The sequence below is a fragment of the Mandrillus leucophaeus genome, unplaced genomic scaffold, assembly GCF_000951045.1.
Source record: "Mandrillus leucophaeus isolate KB7577 unplaced genomic scaffold, Mleu.le_1.0 Scaffold203, whole genome shotgun sequence".
Lineage (NCBI taxonomy): Eukaryota > Metazoa > Chordata > Mammalia > Primates > Cercopithecidae > Mandrillus > Mandrillus leucophaeus.
Window position 1 is genome coordinate 1 of NW_012102066.1, and position 25023 is coordinate 25023.

The following is a 25023-nucleotide window of genomic DNA, read 5'->3' on the forward strand; positions in this document are numbered from 1 at the left end:
AAAAAAAAAGAAAAAGAAAAGAAAGCGGTCCTAGAAATCAGGCTCTAACGTGGGATTTTGAAGCTAGATCACCTGCCAGCCAGTTGCCAGTAAGCACCTCATCCCTGGTGAGTATTCAGAGCACTTGTCAAGCTGCACGATGTGAATACTAATTTGAATCCACTCATCCTAAGCTGTGTCCCAACCTAGTTAACTGTATTTAAAATAAATAAATAAACCACAGGACTTGATACATGTACTTTATTGCACTGTTTTTCTTGCTATAGCTTGGACAAGACTGCCACCTCCTGGAAGAGCTGATGAATACTGGGGACTGAGGTGCAATTGGGGGAATCGGTACTATGAAATTGCCTGCGTCTCAGCAGCAACTCTCTCTCCGTGAAGTTAAACCAACTCCTAACCTTTCTCAACCTCTGTGAGCAGCTTTCTGCACGGAACCAAGACTTCAAAGAACTTGCGCATCACAATCTTTTTACGTAAAAATTTAAATACAAGTTAACATTTGTGAAGCGTTATGTGCCAAATGCTTTAATTCTTAAGGTTCACAACAGTCTTATGAGGTAGGAACTATCAAGCAGATCCACACTGTGAATGGGGAAATTAAGTTTCAGGGAACTTAAAGCGACGGCTCTGAGGCGGAATCGCCACCTGGAGTCGGAACTCAACTGCTGAGAGCGCAAGCTCCGTAACTACGTAACCGCCTTGGGCATGCGCAGAAAAACACTGACGTACCTTCCCTAGGAGCGGCAAGCAGGTGGGTGTGGCGGGGCCTCTGCAATCCCAGCATTCCCTTCGTGCCGCCATCAATATGGCGGCGCCCATCTTTCGGTCCTTTTCCTGGGGCCGTTGGTCTGGTACCCTAAATCTCTCAGTATTCTTGCCCTTGGGGCTGCGTAAGGCCCACTCCGGCCCTCAGGGGTTACTGGCAGCGCAGAAGGCTCGAGGTCTGTTCAAGGACTTCTTCCCGGAGACGGGGACGAAAATAGAACTCCCAGAGCTCTTCGACCGTGGCACGGCGAGTTTTCCCCAAACCATTTATTGTGGCTTCGACCCCACGGCAGACTCGCTTCATGTGGGCCATCTTCTTGCGCTGCTGGGCCTGTTTCATTTGCAGCGAGCGGGCCACAACGTGATCGCGCTGGTGGGAGGCGCCACGGCGCGCCTGGGAGACCCGAGCGGCCGTACCAAGGAACGCGAGGCGCTGGAGACAGAGCGCGTGCGAGCTAACGCGCGCGCCCTGCGCCTAGGGCTTGAGGCTCTGGCGGCCAATCACCAGGAGCTTTTCACTGATGGGCGCTCCTGGGGCAGCTTCACTGTGCTGGACAACTCGGCCTGGTACCAGAAGCAGCACCTGGTGGACTTTCTGGCGGCAGTTGGGGGTCACTTCCGCATGGGGACGCTGCTGAGCCGGCAGAGCGTGCAGCTGCGGCTCAAGAGCGCGGAGGGCATGAGCTTGGCCGAATTCTTTTACCAGGTGCTCCAGGCCTATGACTTCTATTACCTCTTCCAGCGTTATGGATGCAGGGTCCAGCTGGGCGGATCTGATCAACTAGGCAACATTATGTCCGGATATGAGTTCATCAACAAGTAAGTGCCTTTAGACCCTGGGGAAATCCTGGGACCAAATAATTTACACACTAGTAGCCTGTTATTTACTCTTAGGATTGTAGGTTGCTGTCCTTCGTTCCAGCTCTTGTTGGTTTTATCCCCATTAAGGCTCTATAATGGCGTTAATAACACTGGCTAATAAGAACTAAAGGGCTGAATTAAGGCTATTAAGAGTAAACGGTGTATTCTAAAAATTAGCTGGGCGTGGTGATGCACGCCTGTAATCCCAGCTCTTGGGGAGGCTGAGGCAGGAGAATGGCTTGAACCGGGGAGGTGAAGGTTAGCAGTGAGCCGAGATAGCGCCACTGCACTCCAGCCTGGGCAACAGAGGGAGACTCCATCTAAAAAAAAAAAAAAAAAAGGAAACCGTGTATTCTAGAGCTCTGCAGGAAACAGACCACTACTGAAGATTTGGTTGGTCTGTTTTGGTTCCCGTAAGTCGTCCTTTCTAATTAGAGAAACTGCTTTTGTGTGTTTCTACTAGAACATGACTGGACCTCCTTGAGTAGCTAGCCTCTGCTTTAGCTCTGCACCCTCCATGGAACTAGTGTTAGTCCTTGGTTTGTATCTCAAAAAGTTTTTTCAACTCCAAATAACTGACAAGTAATGCGGGTCTAATAGCATTTTCTTGAGAGAGGTGAAGGATAGGGCTAGCTCATGTGCTACAGAGCAAAACACATGTTTAAAAGGCATTTAGAACATTTCCTTTAGTGTCTCTTCCTGACACCCCTTCACCCAGTTTTCTCCTTCCCACTCAGCCTTTCAAAATCTCTAGTCCATTGTTAAGTAGCACTTCCCCTTGGCCTGCCTAGAAGCTGCCTGGAACCACTCATGAGATTCAGAATGAATAGGGTGAGTACTGTAACAGTACATAAGAGGGACAAGAATTCAGATTTAGGAGGTCAAGGAAGTTTTCCTGGAGCAAGTAACCAGAAAGAAATCTGGAAGGTGAACAGTAGAACCTACCACGACTTTGTTTGAGGCACATAATGAAATTGTTCTTTATGCATAGGTTGACTGGAGAAGATGTATTTGGAATCACCGTTCCTCTAATTACAAGTACAACTGGAGCAAAGCTGGGAAAGTCTGCTGGCAACGCTGTTTGGCTAAACAGAGATAAGACATCTCCATTTGAATTGTATCAATTCTTTGTCAGGCAACCAGACGATTCAGTGGAAAGGTGAGTTCTGAATAATGGGCTCAGAAAAATTGACACCATAAACTCATGATATAATTTTAGCCATTGAATCTATGTACACTTTATAGTTTTTTTGTTTTTAACTTAGTTTCTGTCTGCACATAAACCATTACATCATAGAAGACTAATTTTTACTGTGTTCTAAAGTTAAACACTTTGTTGGTTAAAGCAGAAAAACCACAGTGGATGGCTAGAAAATGTAGAGCCAACTTTTTGATCTATATCTAGCAAGTTCTTAGGATTTTATCACCTGCATATTCTAGTTTTTTCACTCCTTTCATCTTAAACTTGACTACCCTTATTTTTCCTTTGTCTTTCTTCTCTCACAAATATGACTTTAAAGATTCTCTTAAGAAATGATTTTCTCCTTAAATTAAATTGCCTTAAACTCTTGGGAGAATACGAATTAATGAGAAACAAACATACCTACAACAAAAAGTGAAAAAAATATTTTGATGCTCTGTAACATCAAAGTAATCTAGGAATAATTCTTTAAGACTTAATAATAAATGACTTTCCTGCAAAATATTAAAAGATGCTATTGAGCAAAATAAAGACCTACATAAATGAAGAGTTAGACCATATTGATAGTACAAAAATATATCAGTTCTTTTTTGTTTTTTTTTGAAACAGAATCTCACTCCCATTGCCCAGGCTGGAGTGTAGTGGCACAATCTTGGCTCACTGTAGCCTGGAATTCCCAGGCTCAGGTGCACACCACTATGCCCAGCTAATTTTGTATTTTTTTTTTTTAGTAGAGGTGGGGTTTCACCATGTTGCCCAGGCTGGTCTCAAACTCCTAGACTCAAGCGATCAACCTGCCTCGGACTCCCAAAGTGCTGGGCTTACAGGCATGAGCCCCCACACCCGGCCAAGATACCAGTTCTGGATTTGATCCACATTTAGTACAGCACCAACCATATCTAAACCGGCTTTTTGTGGAACTTGACAAGCTCATTGTAAGATTGACATAGAAATAAAAAGGGCTAAGATTGGCCAAGATGTTTTTGAAGAACAGCGTGGAAGATTATCATGCCTTATTATAAAATTTCAGTAATTACGGTTTTTTCCTCTTTAGATTTAGTCCTAGAATGTTTGACGATATAGTCCTGGGGTTTTGATGTATTGAGAATTGATAATATTTTTTTTTTTTTGAGACAGTGTCTCGTTTTGTTGCCCAGGCTGGAGTGACCTCCGCTTCCTGGGTTCAAGCGATTCTCCTGAGTAGCTGGGACTACAGGCATGTGCCACCATGCCCGGCTAATTTTTGTATTTTTGTAGAGGCAGGGTTTCGCCATGTTGGCCAGGCTGTCTTGAACTCCTGACCTCAAGTGATCCACCCTCCTCAGCCTCACAAATTGCTGGGATTACAGGCTTGAGCTACTGCACCCAGCCTAGATAATTGATAATCTTTTTGAAAATTGCATTTTCTATCTGGTTCTGGTGTTTAGAAATACAATTACTTTATATATATTACCTTTAAATCTAGCAACTTTGCCAAACTCATTATTTCTAATAATGACCTTTAGGTTTAAAGGTACACGTTTAAAGACCAATGGCACAGATTAGAGAATCCAGACACACTCTAGCATATATGGTCTCCTTATCTCTGGCAAAGGTGGCATTGTAGTTTGGGAAGACAGTCTTCAGTGAATATTGCTCCATTAGTTAGATGTCTTTGTGGGTGAAAAAAATGAAACTTAACCTTACATAGTACACAAAAGTCAATTCCAGGTAGATTATAGACCTAAATCTATATCAAAAGACAAAACAATAAAGCTTTTAGATAAATAGGAAAATGCCTTTATGACTTTAAGATAGAGAAAGATTCTTAAACAGGACACAAAAGGAAGAGATAGATAAGTTAGACTAAATTAAAAATAAGATCTGTTCATCATAAGTCACTGTTAAGAGTGGGAAAAGATTGCTATTTTCAGTACATGTATCTAAATGATAAAGGGCTTGTATTCAAATTAATATAAAGAATTTCTTATTTCACATTGCATGTCTGTATCAAAACATCTCGTGTACCCCATAAGTATACACACCCATATACCCACAAAAAATTATTTAATTTCAAAAATTAAAAATGAAGAAACTATGTAAATACTATATTAAACATAGTTATTTTAATGTTAAAAACAGAAATTTCTCTAAGCCAGTGAGAAAAAGACAACCCAGCAGAACAAGGGAAACAGACTTGAACAGGTACTTCACAAAGATCCTGTCCAAAGGCCAAAAACATATAAAAAGGTGCTTAGCCTTCATACTGAGAAGAAAAAATACAAGATAAAGGGCACAACGAGATACCATTATGCACCCTCCAGAATGGCTAAACAAAAGAGCTGGCAGAACCAAGTGCTGACAAGACTGTTCCAAGGTGGTGGAAGAATAAACGTATAGAACCACTTTGGGAAAACATTTGGCAGTACCTACTAAAGCTAAATGTGCACATAACCTGTGATCCAGCATTTCCTCTTCTGGGCATATACCCAACAGAAATTAATGCACATATGCACCAACAGTGGTATATGAGGCTATTCAGAGCAGCATTAATAGCAATTGTCTAAAAACAGAAACAGCACAAAAGTTCACAGAAAAACACGTTGTAGGATAATCATAGCATGGAATGCTGTACATGCAGAATCATGGATGACTCGCCTAAACATATCAACGTGCCAGAAAATAAATTCTGTATGATTCCTTTTATATAAAATCCTACAGACAGGCAAAATTAAGTGATGCTCTTAAGGGAGGCATACTGAGATGTTAAAAGTATCAGGAAAGACAAGGAAGTGATTACTATCAAAGGCAAAACAGTGATTAACTTGGAGGGGTGTGTGATATATTTGCACATTCTTGGGTAAGGGCAATACTGTATTTCTTTTCTTTTTTTTTTTTTTTTTTTTGAGATGGAGTCTCACCTCTGTCACCAGGCTGGAGTGCAGTGGCCCAATCTCAGCTCCCTGCAACCTCCACCTCCCGGTTCAAGTGATTCTCCTGCCTCAGCCTTCTGAGTAGCTGGGACTTTTTCTGTATTTTTTAATAGAGATGGGGTTTCACCATGTTGTCCAGGCTGGTCTCAATCTCCTGACCTCGTGATCCACCCACCTCGGCCTCCCAAAGTGCTAGGATTACAGGCATGAGCCACCGCGCCCAGCCCAATATTGTATTTCTTGACCATGGTAATGGTTACGTAGATGTTTTATGATTCATTAAGCTGTATCTTTGTGAATAATGTACTTTTTTCTGTGTGTTAGGTATTTCACCAAAGAAAAAGTTTAAAAAGAGAATACATATAGGATGATATTAATAGTCATATATCACTCAACAACAGGGATACCTTCTGGGAAATATGTTGTTAGGTGATTTCATCATTGCAAATATCATAGAGTGTCCCCACGTAAACACAGATAGCGTAGCCTACTACACACCTAGGCTATACAGTGTACCCTTCCTAGGGCAGAAACATGTACAGCACATGACTGTACTAACTATTGAAGGCAATGGTAACACGAGGGTATTTGTATACGTAAACGTAGAAAAGGTACTGTAAACTATGGTATTATAATGTTATGGACCACTGGTAGACCGTACCAGTCCGTGGCCTATTGGGAACAGGGCCGCACAACAGGAGCTGAGGGGCAGGCGAGCGAGCATTACCACCTGGGTTCCATCTCCTATCAGATCCCCTGTGGCATTAGATTCCTATAGGAACACAAACCCTGTTGTGAACTGCGCATGCAAGAGACTAGGTTGCGCACTCCTTATGAGGATCTAACAGATGCCTGATGATCTGAAGTGAAACAGTTTCATTCTGAAACCACCTTCCCTCCCCGCCGCCCCCTGGTGCCAAAATGGTTGGGGATCGCGGATAGATGCAGTCCGTCATTGACAGGAGCATCATTATGCAGAGCATGATGATTTATATCAGTTTTTAAAATTACACAGTTTTTTTTTTTATGGCCACATGCACATAAAAGTATAAAAACATGCTTGGGAAGGATGGCAGCACATAAACTTGGATTTATGGTTATCTCTGGGGGCAAGGCAGAGAACGTGATTGGACTGGGGCCTTCATCTATGCCTATTTTGTTCCTTTTAAAAAGGATACATGAGGCTGGGTGTGGTGGCTCACACCCATAATCCCAACACTTTGGGAGGCTGAGACAAGAGGATCACTTGAGCCCAGGAGTTTGAGACCAGCCTGGGCAACACGGGAGACCCTGTCTTTAAAAAAAAAATTAACAAATTAGCCAGGTGTGGTGGCACAAGCCTGTGGTCCCCGCTACTTGGGAGGCTGAGGTGGTAGAATTGGTTGAGCCCAGGAGGTTGAGGTTACAGTGAGCCATGATCATGCCACTGCACTCCAGTCTGGGCAACAGCAAGACCCCCCATCTCAAAAAAAAAAAAAAAGAAAAGAAATTGAAAACAAAGATGCCAAAATAGTAACACCTTAAATCTGGGTGATGTGTGCATGGGACCTACTATGTTCAGTATGTTTCTGTATGTTTGTTTCATATTTTAAAATAAGCAGGATAACTTTAAAGGGTAAAGGAGCTGGACATATAAATTAGGTATGTTGATGTAAGTGTAACTCTTTATTTTTTGTCCCAAAGGTATCTGAAGCTGTTCACTTTCCTGCCCCTTCCAGAGATTGATCATATCATGCAGCTGCATGTCAAAGAGCCAGAAAGGCGGGGTGCTCAGAAACGACTGGCAGCAGAAGTAACAAAGCTTGTTCATGGACGAGAAGGATTGGATTCTGCTAAAAGGTAGTCGTTTAGTATCATTAACACCTGATAGTTATTTGGTGGATGGACATGAGAAAAGTAGGAGGTATGCTGTTTTAGGGTTATCTTGTCGTTTATTACAAGGACTGTCAGTATTTGACTTAGCAATTTAAAATAGCCCCTGTTTATTGGAAAGAAGGATTATCTTGAATTAAGTTCATGAATTTTACCAGATAGATGTTTAAAAAACTTTTAGTCTAGGCCGGGCGCAGTGGCTCACGCCTGTAATCCCAGCACATTGGGAGGCCAAGGTGGGCTTCGAGACCAGCCTGACCAACATGGTGAAACCCCATCTCTACTAAAAATACAAAAATTTGCTGGGCGTGGTGGCACACGCCTGTAATCCCAGCTACTCAGGAGGCTGAGGCAGGAGAATTGCTTGAACCCAGGAGGCGGAGGTTGCAGTGAGCCGAGATCGCACCATTGCAATCCAGCCAGAGCAACAGAGCAAGACTCCATCTCAAAAAAAAAAAAAACTTTTAGTCTAGAACTTGGACACTCTATAATTGGTTAATGGGAACATGTATTTGAATAAACACTTATATAATGTGGCTCTTAAAATGTGTTTTTCAGGTGTACACAAGCCCTTTATCACAGTAGCATAGATGCACTGGAGGTCATGTCTGATCAGGAGTTAAAAGAGTTGTTTAAAGAAGCTCCATTTTCTGAATTTTTTCTCGATCCTGGAACAAGTGTCCTAGATACCTGCCGCAAAGCAAATGCCATTCCAGATGGTCCCCGAGGGTAAGATTATTTAACTTTTAGATTTACAGTTAATTCACCATTAAATGTTACAGTTCACAAGGCCAGGAGCAGTGGCTCACGCCTGTAATCCCAGCACTTTGGGAGGCCGAAGCAGGCGGATCACGAGGTCAGGAGATGGATACCATCCTGGCTAACACGGTGAAACCCCGTCTCTACTAAAAATACAAAAAATTAGCCGGGCACGGTGGCGGGCACCTGTAGTCCCAGCTACTTGGGAGGCTGAGGCAGGAGAATGGTGTCAACTTGGGAGGCGGAGCTTGCAGTGAGCAGAGATCCCACCACTGCACTCCAGCCTGGGCGATAGAGCGAGACTCCATCTCAAACAATAAATAAATAAATAAAATGTTACAGTTCACAGCATGTGTTTCCAGAGAGGGTGTTTTCCTGACAATGCTTTAGTGGCATCTCTTCCTTAGAAAAGTTAGTTTAGTCCAAGAATAAAGTATAGCCTGAGAGTACTTATTTTTGAAAATACCTTACATTTTCTATAATAGTACAATACTCATATACTGTCTCTTACTACATCTAACCCAGACTTCCCTTCAACACTGGAAAAGTGCATTTGAGGGACATGTTGTTCAGTAAATATACTGGCATCAGTGTACGGCTTAGGGATATGGTCACAATTTTAGAGGGACGCAGAAACAGAGGCCCTGTGTAACAGATCCACCCAGCCCCTCTCATAGTCTGTATCCTCTTTATATTCAGGGATGGGAAAGGTTACCTATTGATAGTATTATCTGAATTTCTGAAAATGAAATGAGCATATAATGGCCAAAACCGCAAGTACTTTTGCACTGACCTACTAACATCATAAGACTATTATTGTAAACTATATAATAATCCCCTTGAGAATTGCATTTTCTATTCAGGAATTGAGTGGAATATTTTAATTCCTCAGTTATGAGGTATTAAGGAATAAGGTGTTTCACAAAAAATAATTCAGCATATAATTGATGCTTGTCCATTTTTAAATGAGCAGTGAAATGGAAGGGAAAGTGTTGGGTAGCCAGAAGGCCCCCGGGTGCCTCTTTTACAGGAATTCACACATAAGTCAAACGCTTATCAGCCATATCATGGCCGTGATTATGAATGACATTTGTTATAGCTGCTGTTCTTTCAATTGTCTTGGATTGTTTGCCTCTGTCCTAAAGAGTCCTAGATTATTCTGCCTGGAGAAAGCACCCACTGTCTCCCTGTGCATCACCTACCACTCCACCTTAGTGATTCCCTCATCTGCTGGTTTAATACACAGTGAATTTGAGGCTGGTGTCATATACTTCCCTAGAGTACGTCACTGAGACAAATAATTTTCCTCACTATGGAAGCAGATTTTGTTTTCTTCTCAGCATTACTATGGTGTGTTCACTAATACTGGAAGCTTTACCACTACTGAAGATGACACCACATCTGATTTAGCCAGGGCTCTAATTAAATAAAACATAGAACATGATCTGGAAACCAGCAGACAACGTAAAATAATACTTTCTAAAAAAAAGGAATCTGCCTTAAGTAGAAAATCTTTTACTGATGAGTTTTATAAAACCATGTCCCTGGCCAGCTATGGTGGCTCACACCTGTAATCCCAGCACTTTGGAAGGCCGGGGGCGGGAGGATTGCTTGGGGCCAGGAATTTGAGATCTGTGTGGTCAAGAATGTAGTGAGACTCTGTCTCTACCCAAAAAAAAAAGTATAAAAATATTTTTAAAACTATGTCAGTAGTTGTTTCTTAATTCTATTTGATAACACATTCAGATGAGAGAAAACCACCATTTATCTTTATTAAGGACTTCTAAGATCTAGCCATGCTGTAGCCCTGACTTCACAGATCTCACCTCTTTCTAGCTGCTCCCGTTTCCTGACGATTGTCAAGGTAGCTTCACTCCCAGTTTAAGTATCTCTTTTTTCAGTGAAATGTTCAGCCCTCACCTACCCAGTGTGCTCCTAGAACAACTTCTCCTAGGTCTTTTTTGGTTTTTTCTTGAGACAGAGTCTCGCTCTGTTGCCCAGGCCGGAATGCAGTGGCGCGATCTCAGCTCACTGCAACCTCTGCCTCCTGGGTTCAAGCAGTTCTGCCTCAGCCCCCCGAGTAGCTGGGATTACAGGCGCCCGCCACCACACCCGGCTAATTTTTTTTGTATTTTTTAGTAGAGACGGGGTTTCACCATGTTAGGCAGGATGGTCTTGATCTCCTGACCTTGTGATCTGCCCGCCTCGGCCTGTCAAAGTGCTAAGATTACAGGCGTGAGCCACCGTGCCCAGCTTCTCCTAGGTCAGCATTAATCACAGTGTGTTGTCATTGTTCATTTATTTGTCTTTATCTCTCTGCTAGATTGCAGTACCATTTATATTTAGCACATAGAGCTCTGTAAATGTTTAGTGAATTAGTTGGATGATAAATAACTCCAGTGAAATTTATTTAACTTTATATATGCCATCAAAAATTTTGGTTAGTAATCTGATATATTAGATCAGCTATGGATCTCCAATTTCTGAAACCAACCAATTTCATTTTTAAGAAAATTTTTCATTTTAACAATTTGCTATTTGCATAGTCTCAATGTAATTTGCAAGGACTTTCCAGCTTCATAAGCAAATTTCCTAAAGATTTCTGTAGCTAACACTGTAGTTGTGACTTGTGTCTCATGGATAGTTTACTGAAAGCAACAGTAGCTAACACTGTAGTTGTGACTTGTGTCTCATGGATAGTTTACTGAAAGCAACATTGTTCTCTTTTATTTTTGGAAGTTTCTTTTCTGTGATTTTTTTTTTCCCCAAGGTGGTGGGGGGGAATTCTCCATTATTCCTATTCACTTCGTTTTTAAAGCCACTACCAACTGAATAGTTGGCAAAAGCAGTGAGATATGCCAGCTGTTTTTCTCCGCTAAACAAGAAATTTACCTTTATGCCCTGCATCTCAGATGCCTAGGCATAAATTCCGGCCAGGTGCAGTGGTTCACACCTGTATTCCCAGCACTTTAGGAGGCCGAAGCAGGTGGATCACCTGAAGTCAGGAGTTTGAGACCAGCCTGGCCAACACGGCAAAACCCGTCTCTACTAAAAATACAAAATTAGCCAGGTGTGGTGGCATGCACCTGTAATCCCAGCTACTCTGGAGGCTGAGGCAGAAGAATCACTTAGAACGCAGGAGGCGGAGGTTGCAGTGAGCTGAGATCACGCCAGCCTGGGCTACAGAGCAAGACTGTGTCTCAAAAAGAAACAAAAAACAAAGAGCATTAAAGGGAGGCAGAATCTATTAATAATAGAGCAAACATGAAGGTAACAGTCCAGGGCCACATGTTCTCAATTGGAGGGCCTCTGAAATCTAAGTGAACAGTCTTTTTTGGGGGACAGATCAACAGTGATTGGATCTCTCTACTTACTAAACGTTTCTGTTTTTTAGGTATCGAATGATAACAGAAGGCGGAGTCAGCATCAATCACCGACAAGTAACAAATCCTGAGAGTGTTTTAGTTGTTGGACAACATATTCTCAAGAATGGACTTTCCTTACTTAAAATAGGAAAAAGAAACTTCTACATTATAAAATGGCTTCAGTTATGATGAAAAGTCCTTCATGTTGTCCAAATAAACTTAACCATCCTTCATTCTCAAGACCTCTGAAGGGCTGGCTCCAGAACTTAGACCTTTGCTTATGCAAATCAGAAAAATAGAACGGACTAGGACTCAGTGTGAGTAACTTCATTATTTTTATGGGCTGGTTAATAAATATTTGTTTAATGATGGGATGTTTTATTTTCTGATGTGCAAACCTTGATTACCATAAAAAACCATGACTTTCAGCGTTAATCTCTTTTTAAAATTATACTTCAGAAGAGAAAGAAATGCTGGCTTTCGTATCTTGCCCTTCCTGCTCTCCTTTTTGTAGTGACGAGGAACAATGAAAAAGAGGTAGTGTAAGGAATTGTGAGGCAGGGTGCGGTGGCTCACACCTGTAATCCCAGCACTTTGGGAGGCCAAGCTGGGCAAATCGCTTGAGGCCAGGAGTTTTGAGACCAGCCTGGCCAACAGGGTGAAAGCCTGTCTCTACTGAAAATATAAAAATTAGCCAGGCATGGTGGCAGACCTGTAACTCCAGCTGCTCAAGAGGCTGAGCTGCGAGAATCACTCAAACCCAGTAGATGGAAGTTGCAGTGAGCTGAGATCACACCACTGCACTCCAGCCTGGGAGACAGCATGAGTAGTGAGTGACACTCTTATTTTTTTAAAGGAATTGTAGCTGCTTTTGTATCAGATATGGAGCACCGATCTCACTAATGTTATATAGTTGTTTATAAAATCAACAGGGCCTCTAGTGTCCACATTAGAAATGGAAAAACTAGTATTAAAAACTTTGATTCGAAATTTGATTTTTTTGTAGTTCAGGGAGCAAATGTAGTTCTCCCTAAAAAGGAGAAAAGTTAGATGAGGCTATGGTTGCTTTGAGAAATTACAGTAAGAAGTAGTTTCTTTACAAAGAATAGTACAAAAATCAGTATGTGACTTTTCAGAAAGTTTCTAATTCAGTTTTCTAGTTCCTTGCCTGTGTTCCAGTGTAATTCTATTCACGTTAAGCCTTGTCAGTGGATTCCTATGGTAGCAATGTTTTTTTTAAATTTAGAAATCTAAATTGGTTTTAAATTTCAACTTTTCCCCCCAAACAGATTCCAACTTGAGGTAAATTAAAAAGTTATACCCCCAAAATAAAGGCAATTATACCAAATATGCAATCATATGAGAATATCAAAAAGTATCCAGGTAAGGCAAGTTTTCAGGTCAAACTTAAAGGATTTGGAATCAAGACTGAGCTAGCTCTGCAAACATGAGGCCAATTAATTCTCCAGAACTATTTCCATATCTGAAAAATCAAGGCAATGGCCTCCCTGTTGCCTTGAGGATCAAGTGAATCACATACGGAATGATTAATCAGATTTCTTTTGAAAACCTTACAGGCAGCAGAGCATGGCTTTAGTGTTCAAATTCTAGCCATTACTACCTGGATTACTTGGAGCAAGTCACTGTCTTCATACGCAAAAATGGAGGTGTTATAATACCTTGGTGAACTGTCAGAATCTGGTAGGAAAAAAGTCATAAAATGTTTGGTATTCTATACAGTTATGTTCCAAAATAGATTTAGGTATTAAAAAGCTCTTTCTTTTCTCTCTCTCCCTTTCTCTGGGAGAAAAGTTAAGAATTCATTTTTTGACAAACTTTAATGTCATTTCATACCAGCAATTTTATTTACACAGCAAGAACATACAGGTATGTTATAAATGTCAGAGATCATCTCTACATTTCAGATCTTGATTCAGTTTAAGGGCCAACAAAGGAAGGTTTTTCTCTTTCCATTAAGTTTCTTGCCTCCGATTTTTGTTGTACAAAGTGTGTAGTACTAGCAAGTGCATTACCATAGCATGTCTTTAATTTTCAATTTGAAATCTGATGTGCTTGAGAAAAGTGCATCAAAAGTTTTTGTTTTTTTGTTTCCCTTACAAATTCAAAAGACTAGAATAATGGTAGTCATCTGGAAAAAGTAAATCATGGATGGCTATAATTTTGAAACTGATGCTTAATGATGGCAGTGATTTTTAAGTGTGGTAACGTTTTGGGAGCATGTATCCTCTCTCAAGATGGTACTAGTAAGAGATTCAAAGTAGTACCATATCGGATCAGACTGATGATGTGGGGTTTTTTATGTTTGAGATCAGTTGGTGAGCCTGTCGTTCCTTAGTAAATTGGTGCCATAAGCTAAAGTTAACATATTCATATTTTCCCTGCCAGTAGTCCTTCATAAATATTGGGTCATAAACCGGAAAAAAAAATTATCTGCAATATAAATGTGTTGTCTATTAGAAATGGGGCTAGATGTCTTAAGGATTTCTAAGTATATCTTAAAATTTATAATGTTGTGGTTCATACCAAGAATCATCTGGGGAATTTTAACAAAATATGTATATGTTCTAAACCTCATCACTACCCCATAAATGCAGCTTAAATCTGAAGGAGTATGTGTATCTGGGTATTTTTCTTTTTTCTTTTTTGAGACGGAGTTTCGCTCTTGTTGCCAAGGCTGGAGTGCAATGGCACGATCTTAGCTCACCACAACCTCCACCTCCCGGGTTCAAGTGATTCTCCTGCCTCACCCTCCCGAGTAGCTGGGATTACAGGCATGCGCCACCATGCCCAGCTAATTTTGTATTTTTAGTAGAGACGGGGTTTCTCTGTGTTGGTCAAGCTGGTCTCCAACTCCTGACCTCAGGTGATCTGCCTGCCTCGGCCTCCCAAAGTGCTGGGATTACAGGCGTGAGCTACCACGCCCGGCCTTGGGTGTTTTTCTTTCAGCTCCTCCAGTACTTTCATACTATTCTAATACATTTTGTTGGTATGAAGCAAAAGTAGTTATTACCAGTGCATACATACAGTACATTGGTTTTAAGTTCCACCTCAAAGTGAATCTTAGAGCCTGGTTTAAGTGCTCCACTTTAGAGAGATGTACCTTAATTACTACTGTATTTGCAAATTAAGGGAAATTTAGGTCATCATTTGATTTTCTAAAACCTAAAAGGAACTGGCCATCATCACCAAGTCTTTCTAGATAATCAAGGGTAGATGGCTGTTTAATGTAGGAATTAATGTACACATTCCAGCTTTCAGGTTTAAGTATGAAGCAAAGCATATTTTAATTTGCTAGCGCAAATGGACCCAGAATTGGAAGGGCTATGTAACTACACAGTATGCACACCACATCCATGTCAGTGTCACAGATCCTCTTGTGCATTCAGCTTTCTTAAACACACATCAAAGGCTGCAGAGAAGCTCAGAAAAACTAAATTGCAGGACAGGTGGAATACAATGACTCTATGTGAGGAACTTGCCAACTCACATCTTTCAAAGCCAGATCAGCTTATATAGTACATGCATTATAGTCATATGAAATGTTGTCTTGGTGCTTTCTTCTTGGAGGACTATGGCAGCAGCTTTGAGACTACTAACGAAGATTATTACACAGGTCATCTTATCCACAGGCAAACTGCTTTGCACAGCTAGAACATTAACAGTTCTTTTTAAGTTCAGATGAAACTGTCACAAGACAGACTTGATGTATTTTACATATACTGGGAAACTTTAGAAACAGCCATTTATTATTTGGATTAAATGTGTGATTCGTTCTGTAATATGGAATACACTTTTCAGTTTATAGCCAGTCTTCACATGAGCAGATTCATACCACTGCAATACACAGGAGTTCATAAATAAGATTCTACTCAGGTAGGCAGTAACTAGCAAGTTTTGAGTCAACAAAGTCTCAGTATTACATAGTTCTCTTCACCAAAGATGAGTCTCTCGGATTTCAGCAATAATTTGACTGGCTCCTTGTAATGCCTGCATTAAAGGAAATAAAAATTTTAAATGCTATTACAAAGTTATGAAATTAATCTGAATTATGCGGGGTGATTTTTCCAGTGTACATGTGGTAGGTTTATAACTAACCAATATCTTCTCTGGAATTTGAATCTAATCAAGTACCGGCCAGGTGCGGTGGCTCACGCCTGTAATCCCAGCACTTAATCCCAGTACTCTGGGAGGCTGAGGTGGGCAGATCATGAGGTCAGGATATCGAGACCATCCTCGCTAACATGGTCTCTACTAAAAATACCAAAAAGCAGCCGGGCATGGTGACGGGTGCCTATGGTTCCAGCTACTCTGGAGGCTGAGGCAGGAGAATGGCGTGAACCCGGGAGGCGGAGCTTGCATTGAGCTGAGATGGCACCACTGCACTCTAGCCTGGGCTACAGAGCAAGACTCCGTCTCAAAAAAAAAAGATTTTTATCAAGTACCAATAGGAAACAAGCCTAGCTAGAATATAAAGACTATATACATCCAAGAATCAAACTGCATTTAACACTATTTCTATGTTTCTATCTACTACCCAAGTATAAAAATTCCAAAGGTTCACAGTACCTTTAGCATATCAGCTGCTTCTTTCCTGCGCTGTGCCATGTCCTCAGATTCAGTCAGAAGATCATCCAATAAGGATGATTTATAAAGCTGGCCTACTAGCTCACTCTGAAGAGTGTCTTTCACATGATTAACCAAAAAATGCATTACTGCCTTTGGCACACTGCAAACAAAACCAAATTACGGAATTTTAGCCAAAATTCTACTTTTAATAATCTGGGCTTAGAAAATAACCTCATGAAATAAAGTTAAGTAAGAACACCCTACTACTTTGGATATTTCATTAATGGCGTAATCACCCTTTATATTTTTGCTTAATTATAATTAAACATTAAGAAAAGCAGTTCTCGGCCGGGCGCAGTGGCTCATGCCTGTAATCCCAGCACTTCAGGAGGCTGAGGCAGATGGATTGCTTGAGGCCAGGAGTTTGACACCAGCATGGCCAACATGGTGAAACCCCACCTGCACTAAAACTACAAAAATTAGCTGAGCGCCGTGGCACATGCCTGTGATCCCAGCTACTCGAGAGGCTGAGCTACTTTACCTTCTTTCCATCATCCTTATTTCAAAACTCTTCTTCAATAGGCATTTACTCATAATAGCCAATAAGTGAAAAAAACACAAACATCAGCTGATGAATGGATAACACAGTATATCTCTATAATCTAGTATTATTCACAGATAAAAACATACATCACTTAATGACAAGGATATGCTCTGAGAAATGCATTATTAGATGATTTCATTACATGAACATCACAGAGGGTTCTTACACAAATGTAGATGATACAGCCTACAACACGTATAAGCTATATGAGATAGCCTATTGCTCCTAGGCTACAAACATGTACAGCATGTTACTGTACTGAATAGGGAACTGTAATACAATGGGAAGAATTTGTGTATCTAAACATAGAAAATGTACAGCAAAAATATGGTATTATAATCTAATGGGAACACATTCAAATATGTTGTGTGTTGACTAAAATGTTATGTGGCGCATGACTATACTGATTCATACTACAATACAGATGAGGCTTGAAAACATTAAGTGAGCCAGGTGCGATGGCTCACGCCTGTAATCCCAGCACTTTGAGAGGCCGAGACAGGTGAATCACTTGACGTCAGGAGTTCGAGACCAGCCTGGCTAATATGGTGAAACCCGTCTCTACTAAAAATACAAAAATCAGCCAGGCATGGTGCTGCACACCTGTTATCCCAGCTACTCAGGAGGCTAAGGCAGGAGAATCGCTTGAACCCTGAAGGCGGAGGTTGAAGTGGGCCAAGACTACGCCACTGCACGCCAGCCTGGGCGACAAAGCGAGACTCCATCTCAAAACAAAAACACGCTCTGCAGGGGATGGGGGCAATGAAGGAGACAAATGGAATTTTTTCTTCAGGCCCACAGTGTAAAACACTAGGAACTATTATTTCTACCACAAGCTACAGGTTTAAAAAGTCTACAAGCAAAAAAGATAAATGGGTCTACAGACAAAATCATTTATTTCAATATGAAGTATATTTATTACTCTGTGCAGTAAAATTCATCTTAGCTGCTGACAGATTACCAAAAACTGGATACAGAATATTTTCTAATAGATCACTTCATACAACTAAATGTGTATTCTCCCTATTACTGCATGAAATGACATACCAGGCAACATGAAGGAGAAGATGCAACATGAAGGAGTTTTGCAGACACATGCAAAAACATTCTGAACGAGAAACCGTATACATATTTCTTAGTAAAAGACATTCGTTTTGATGCTTTGGAAAACCAAGTTAAATTAAAAAGGCAAGTCAGTGTTACTAGCCAAAATAGTTAATGAAACTACTGAATTAAAATTTAGGAAAAAAACATTTTCTTAAATGACTCAAAATGTGGCAGCCATATAGAACAAAAGATTCATTTTAATAGCTTTTTCTAGCTGATACATGAGGTCCTAGTCATTCTATGTTAACAAACTGAGTCTTGCTACAAGTTACCAAAGGACTATCAGAGAATCCACTCAATGATTTAGAATAAAAACCTAAAATTTAAAAAATACATGTATTTTTCAAAACAGATCATAGAATCATCCAGCAGTATTAGAGCCTGTGATTTACATTAAGTAATACTAACCTGTCTTGAATATTCTTTCTGACAATAAGAAAATATGATTTAATGAGTCGTTCAATAACCTCACAATCTCGCTGTTCCCGAGCGGATAGTTTCCGTGCAACAGGAACTGGCTAAATAGGGATGAGGGGGGAAAAATGTTACTTTTGTGACACTTTGAAATGGCAGCATTTAACATCTGAAAGTTATGTAAGTTTTTGAGACTTTAGTTCTTTCTGTCTAATCAATTTCCTACTAACTTGGTCATCTTATTAGACCTAAACCAAAGTGTCATGGCTTACCACATCCAGCAGATTCACAGCATGACCTTTTTGTGGACTGGCTGGCATAATTGGAATGGGTTTTGATTTTTCTTCTGCTAATAACTCTTCAGCTTTTGAAGTTTTCAGCATTCCTCTCCAATTGCCTGTTGTTGGTTCTTGAACACCATCTCCAACCCCACCACCTCCAGATGCAACCTGAAAAAACATGTTCCAAAACCTATACCAACCACATCATATCTGACCTTAACTAAAACGAAGTTCATTTTATTTGACAGTAGTCAATATACATCCAGTAGCCATCTGAAGTTTATTCATACAGATAATGAGGTCAGAAGGAGACAGTAGATAGCATGTATAACTGAAACCCTGACCTAGCTAAATAAGAGGTTCTGCTGTAAATTGTTTGCAAGGCATCAACCAATTTATGTTCTATTTAATTCCTTTTTTCTTTATCATTCGCTCGCCAGCTTTTCAAAATCATTCCTCTTCTCCCACCCTTCAAACACTAAATTGTAGAAAAAGTATATGCTACCCTTAAAATCAAAACTACTCGTTAAAAGCACAAAGAACTGCCATTCAGTTTAATTTAAGTAATCATAAACACTGTTAAACTCTAAAAGTTCCATGAACTTATGTCTCTGAAGTTAAGAGTTTATGTATTTCAAGTCAATTTACATTCCTATAGTCAACAAAATGCCATAAGGTATCAGTAGGAACTCTTTAACAAAAAGCAAGACTACATTTGCTTTTCGTAGGCTGACAGTCACTATGAGTTGTTTCAAATGTGGAATGTGATAAACACAACAGAAATCCCCTCAACCTCTGTACTCTTAAGGATTTGCAGAAAGAAATCTAGTGCTATCACATTAATCACAAGTGCTTTTACACCTTATTTTCTAGAAAATTTATTAATCTTGACTTCTAAAAGTCAAAAATGACTTTATAATGGAAAAACATAATTCATCAACATTTAAGAGGGTTTTTTTTTTTAGTTATTCTTTAAGAGCTTACAATCTAAAAATGGATTATATAAATTTAATAGAGGATTATGGCAGTAAGAAAAATGGTAGTTTGGGGTAGCATTCTGAATCAAAATACTTGCTTAAATCTGTCTTTAATATGTCAGTTAAGGTGAACTATAAATATTAGTATATTTATATTACACATTAACTTAAAAATGAGTAATTAGGTTTTTATACATGAATGACATACCAAATGAAATCTTAAGGAGAGTGAGCACATTCAGTGTGATGTCATGAATGAAATAAAACTTGTGCAGTGATTTAGATGGTTTGCTTAATATCTGAGCACAGTGAAGCTGAGAGAAGATAAGACATTTATAAACCTTTATCTCAAGTTCAGAACTTTAAATCTGGATAATTAAGGAAAGGAGCTAAATGGCAGAAAATCTTGAAATAGCAATGAGTCTGAATAATTTATACATTATTCAATTTTCCTCTAAAATGGTTATTAAGAATTGAAAACAGTCTCAAACTCTCACAGTCCCCCTGTTTGTTTTTAATTTGCTTAAGCTTCTGAAGCATATGTGAAGCTATATATAGGGTAACAAGTGCAAACTAACTGGAAGCATAAGAAAGAAGCATTAGATTAGAGGATTATCTATTAGTACTGAACAGATCTCAAGATCTTTAAAGAGGAAAGGAAATGTCCAAAAATACAATTCCATCTCTGAAATCTAGGAAATCTCTGAATTTCCTATCAAAATATGTTAAATTTCCTATCAAAATTTAAAACTATTCTTGAAGGTCACAGAAAACAGTGAGAAAGCCTATTATTGTTACTAATTAAAACGTTTAACGCCATCTTCCACCGGTTAGATAAAAGGAACATTAAGAACATAACACAGACAAGAGATAGATACCACTACACAAACAGGTTATTTAATGGTGTTACAGACAGTGTTTCAGTGAGAACCAGAGGTACCAACATTTCCATTCTGAAGCAAGAGACTCACATTTTTAGTTTCTCTTCTGCTGTCCTGAATTAACTGTTGAAAGATATGTTAAAACATGCAATTTAACAAGCAAAATTTAAATACCAATGGGTTGAAATTTTAAAAGTGCAGGATAATTTCCTCTTTAAATTACTTCTTTTTCTGTGTGCATCTTCTATATTGCAGGCAAAAGCATGTCAACAATATAAACTATGCATTGCATTGTTATATAATTTTAAAATATATATTAGACTAAAGTGATCTGACCTTAGCATGGTATCCCATATTAATATTCTTGTATTCAGTGTATTGTTTCCAGAAGATTATGTTGTACCAAAGAACTAGGCATGCAGGCTTAGATTAAGAATCAGAACAGACCTTGCCATCAGCCTCAGCAGAAGCAGCGGGGGAGGGCTCCTGGGAGGCAGGTGCCAAAGCACTTGGAACTTTAGAAGACTAAAGGCAAAAAATGCAGGGGGGGAAAAAAAAATCAAGGATGCAAAAATGCATTCAGGAACACTCTATAAATGTGAATTTTTCCCTTCTGTAACAAAATCGTAAAATAACATGAAAAATGAAAATAATCATGGGAGATAAAATTGTTTATTCTGCCTTATTTCCTTCACCATTGTCACCTTTGTTAAAAGTTTCCTTCAGATGAATACATTATAAAAATCCAAATCCAAAAGCTTCATTTTTATTTTTGGTATTTGATAAGATTCTTTTCTGGCAAAGAAGTCAAGGTAAAAGATTTTTATACACACTTTAGTATTACAACTATTATAAGTATTACTAGTAATTAAAAACTCTATTCTGTGTATACTGTGTTTTCCAAGAAACCCTCTTATTATAAAATATTTAGTCATTTCAACTATTTACAAAGTTGATAAAGTCACTGACTGAATTTTTTTTAAAAGCTTGATGCTTAAATGCTTAAATAAACCCTTAAACCTACTTTTAAGCATTTGTCAGTGAATTCAAAATACTATTATCTTTAAATCACTCAAAACCCATTTTAAACTTGTCTTTACTCAGTTCCAATGGAGTGTTAAAGGGAGGAAAAGAAGAAACAATTACTCCTAGAACTGAATAATATTCTGAGCTCATCAGTCTATCTTTAGGTATTGGGAATATGCATTTAAAACTTTTCTTTTTACCTTGTCTCGTGATACAGCTGAAGGTAATTCTCTGGCTAGCCTGTTTCTCCTTTGTTCCTAAGAAACACAATCAAGCAGAACAAAAGTGATTATCCAAGTATTGAGATATATGCCTACTAAAAAATGTTCATGTTAATTGAAAAGTGTGGAGTAACTTAGAGATACATCCTCTCACTGTTGGGACTCATGCCATAATTCTCATATTTTAAAATAAATAAATCATTTAACCCAAAGCTTCTCAATCTTTTTTTTTTCTGCCCATACACCTGAAGGATACAATACAGTGTCAGTAACAGTGGTTCCCTGTACTGGAGATTCTCAAATGAGGGGCAACAGAGTGACACCTTCTCCCCCTTTCCTGTCCTCACATAAATGTGGAACATAAGCCTTCAACATACCATGTGGAATTTGAAGTCCAGAGATCACAGAAAACTCCACAAAGACTTTAAAAGTCACTCTAACCTGAACACCTTTGTGTTAAATTCAAACAACTCCCCTCATAAAACCGTATCTTGAAGAAGTATCTGTGGTTGACGTTATCCTATAAAAATGTTCCATTTCTTTATCCTGTCTCCAGGAAATAGTGTTGACAACTGAAAGTCCTTTCTGTAACCTGGCTAATTTAACAGACTGATCAATTGCCCACTGTTCTAATTTGCTAATATTATCAAAGTAACTTGTACAAAGCTAAAGAGACTGTTAAATTCAAATTAGAATGTCCCGAGCATCTGCTATATCCAAGCACCAAGATAGATAGGTAAAAGATTATGAAAATATTGGCCAGGCACGGTGCCTCATGCTTTTAATCCCAGCACTTTGGGAGGCCAAGGTGGGCCAGATCACTTGAGGTCAGTTCAAGACCAGCCTGGCCAAAATAGTGAAACCTTGTCTCTACTAAAAATATAAAAATTAGCCGGGCATAGTGGTGCACACCTGTAATCCCAGCTACTCGGGAGGCTGCAGCAGGAGAACTGCTGGAACCCAGGAGGCGGAGGTTGCAGTGAGCAGAGTTCATGCCACTGCACTCCAGCCTGGGCGACAGAGTGAGACTGTCTTTAAAAAAAAAAAAAATTATGAAGATACAGAAATCTGTAGATGTTAATGGTGGATCTCTCACAGGCAGCATCAAATACAGTAGAAACTATTTAGGTTAAAGTCAAAATTGCTCCTAAGTAGAAAGTATTTCATGAACACAGTTCAACTTGCAAAAAACTATAAGTTAACAAAGCTTCACAATGCTTTTGTTTTTGTTTTTTGTTGAGATAGAGTCTCGCTGTGTTGCCCAGGCTGGAGTGCAATGGCATGATCTTGGCTCCCTGCAACCTCCACCTCCCGGGTTCAATTGGTTCTCCCTGCCTCAGCCTCCCTAGTAGCTGGGATTACAGGCACCCACCACCCCTGGATAATTTTTGTATTTTTAGTAGAGACAGTTTCGCCATGTTGGCCAGGCTAGTCTTGAACTCCTGACCTCAGGTGATCAGCCTGCCTCAGCCTACCAAAGTGCTGGGATTACAGGCGTGAGCCACCGCACCCAGCCCACAATGATGTTCCATGTGTAAGAAATTTTTTTTTTGCCAGAAACTTGGCCCAATTTTATTTTTTCATGGGAGGGTATTCAGTAATAAAAAATAACAGATAGTAAAAGTATAGATATTAACAATCTTCAAAATAAAAAATTAGCATGATAAAATGTACGTTTTGAACAGGGATACAAAGCAAAAGGCACAGTATCTCGAATTCTCACCCTAGACTGTTACTAACCAGTTATGATCTGAGCTGCTCCCGGACCCCAGCAGACCTGGTGTACCTGCGTTGCTAACTGGACAGCTTACCAACTCTTTTTGAAGCCCTAGTGTCCTAATCTGTTAATGACATGATCTGCCCTCAGGGTTATGGTAAAGATTAAATGAAAATATCCACATAAAGTTCTCTGGCACAGTCATTATAACCACAAACCTATTCATTTGTAGAAAAATACTAATCTGAAATCATATCACATATGACCTTGTCAGTGTAACAAAACTATCACAAACACAAGTTTTTCATGATGTTAGTTTCAATGCAAAAAGAACTAAATCCGTTTAAGTGTCTACATGCTAATTTTTAACATAACTGTTATCTAGCGTGTTTTGAAGAGCCTACTCATGTATGCATTTTGGAATTTTTTCTGATAACAGGAATCACCCCCAGCTATGTAACCAAAAATGAGTTCCCTATACCTGTGTTAAGAAGGTGCTTGTTTCCTATAATACTGCCCTGCAAAATAAGCACCAAAGGAATAACTGCTATCTGTAAACCTCAAGCTCCCCACTTTTTTTTTTGGAGACAGAGTTTTGCTCTTGTTGCCCAGGCTGGAGTGCAATGGCACGATCTCAGCTCACTGCAACTTCCACCTCCTGGGATCAAGTGATTCTCCTGCCTCAGCCTCCCTAGTAGCTCAGATTACAGGCACCTGCCACCAATCCCAGCTAATTTTTTGTATTTTTTAGTAGAGACAGGGTTTTACCATGTTGGGCAGGCTGGTCTCGAACTCCTGAAGTCAGGTGATCCACCTGCCTTGGCCTCCCAAAGTGCTGGGATTACAGGTGTGAGCTACCACGCCTGACCACCCCATCTGTTTTAACTGGAATTGAAGTCAATAACACAGGATCCCTTCCAGCTTCTGAACTGCATATTTACAATTTTCTCACCATGCATACACGGAAGAGGAAATTTGATATAGAAGGGGACTCTGAGGTCTTACTGAATTAGGGAGTAACAGAAAAATGTACTATTTTTGGAGAAAAGTGGCAGAGGAAAAAAATGGCTTCTGGATCCATTGCTCTGTCCACCAGCCTTGGCTCCATCTGAGATCTTATTCAATTTGTTACATTAACATCAAAAGGAAAGAAAAGATCCATGAAATGCAGCCACCCCAGTACTGGTGAAAAAAGCACTCTGCTTTTCCAAATTTATGCTAAGTTGGTCAATTCTTGAGTGTTTCCTTCACAGCTTTCAGAGCCAAATGAAAACAATTTTAAACACTTTGTTGTACACACTTCCCCTGTATAAACTATAAGTTACCAAAATAGAGCCAGTCACACCAAATCAATGAATTCTCAGATTCTTTCTGAATTTCAATTTCATAAGCAGAAAGTAATAATGCCTCCAGGTGGTTTTGAGAACTAAGAAAACAATGTAATCCCCTCAGCATACTTCCTGGCATGCA

General features: G+C 39.7%; 2 protein-coding genes across 2 annotated transcripts in view; one reads left to right on the forward strand and one right to left on the reverse strand.

Moving 5' to 3' along the window:
• The first annotated feature begins 728 nt into the window (after nt 1-728).
• YARS2 (tyrosyl-tRNA synthetase 2, mitochondrial) lies at nt 729-12105 on the forward strand. The gene is made up of 5 exons (XM_011979539.1): nt 729-1587; nt 2621-2788; nt 7426-7581; nt 8173-8343; nt 11768-12105. Exons 1-5 carry the CDS (start codon nt 809-811, stop codon nt 11925-11927), a joined length of 1434 nt encoding a protein of 477 aa, XP_011834929.1. The 5' UTR covers nt 729-808; the 3' UTR covers nt 11928-12105.
• A 1474-nt stretch (nt 12106-13579) lies between these two features.
• DNM1L (dynamin 1-like) overlaps nt 13580-25023 on the reverse strand; it is a 45630-nt gene continuing 34186 nt past the window's right edge. Inside the window, exons 14-20 of the mRNA XM_011979540.1 lie at nt 21816-21872; nt 21037-21114; nt 20680-20712; nt 18723-18899; nt 18445-18554; nt 16326-16485; nt 13580-15746 (exon numbers count right to left, since the gene is read on the reverse strand). Coding sequence (XP_011834930.1) covers nt 15690-15746; nt 16326-16485; nt 18445-18554; nt 18723-18899; nt 20680-20712; nt 21037-21114; nt 21816-21872 — 672 coding nt within the window. The 3' untranslated portion in view covers nt 13580-15689. The remainder of the gene's footprint in view (nt 15747-16325; nt 16486-18444; nt 18555-18722; nt 18900-20679; nt 20713-21036; nt 21115-21815; nt 21873-25023) is intronic.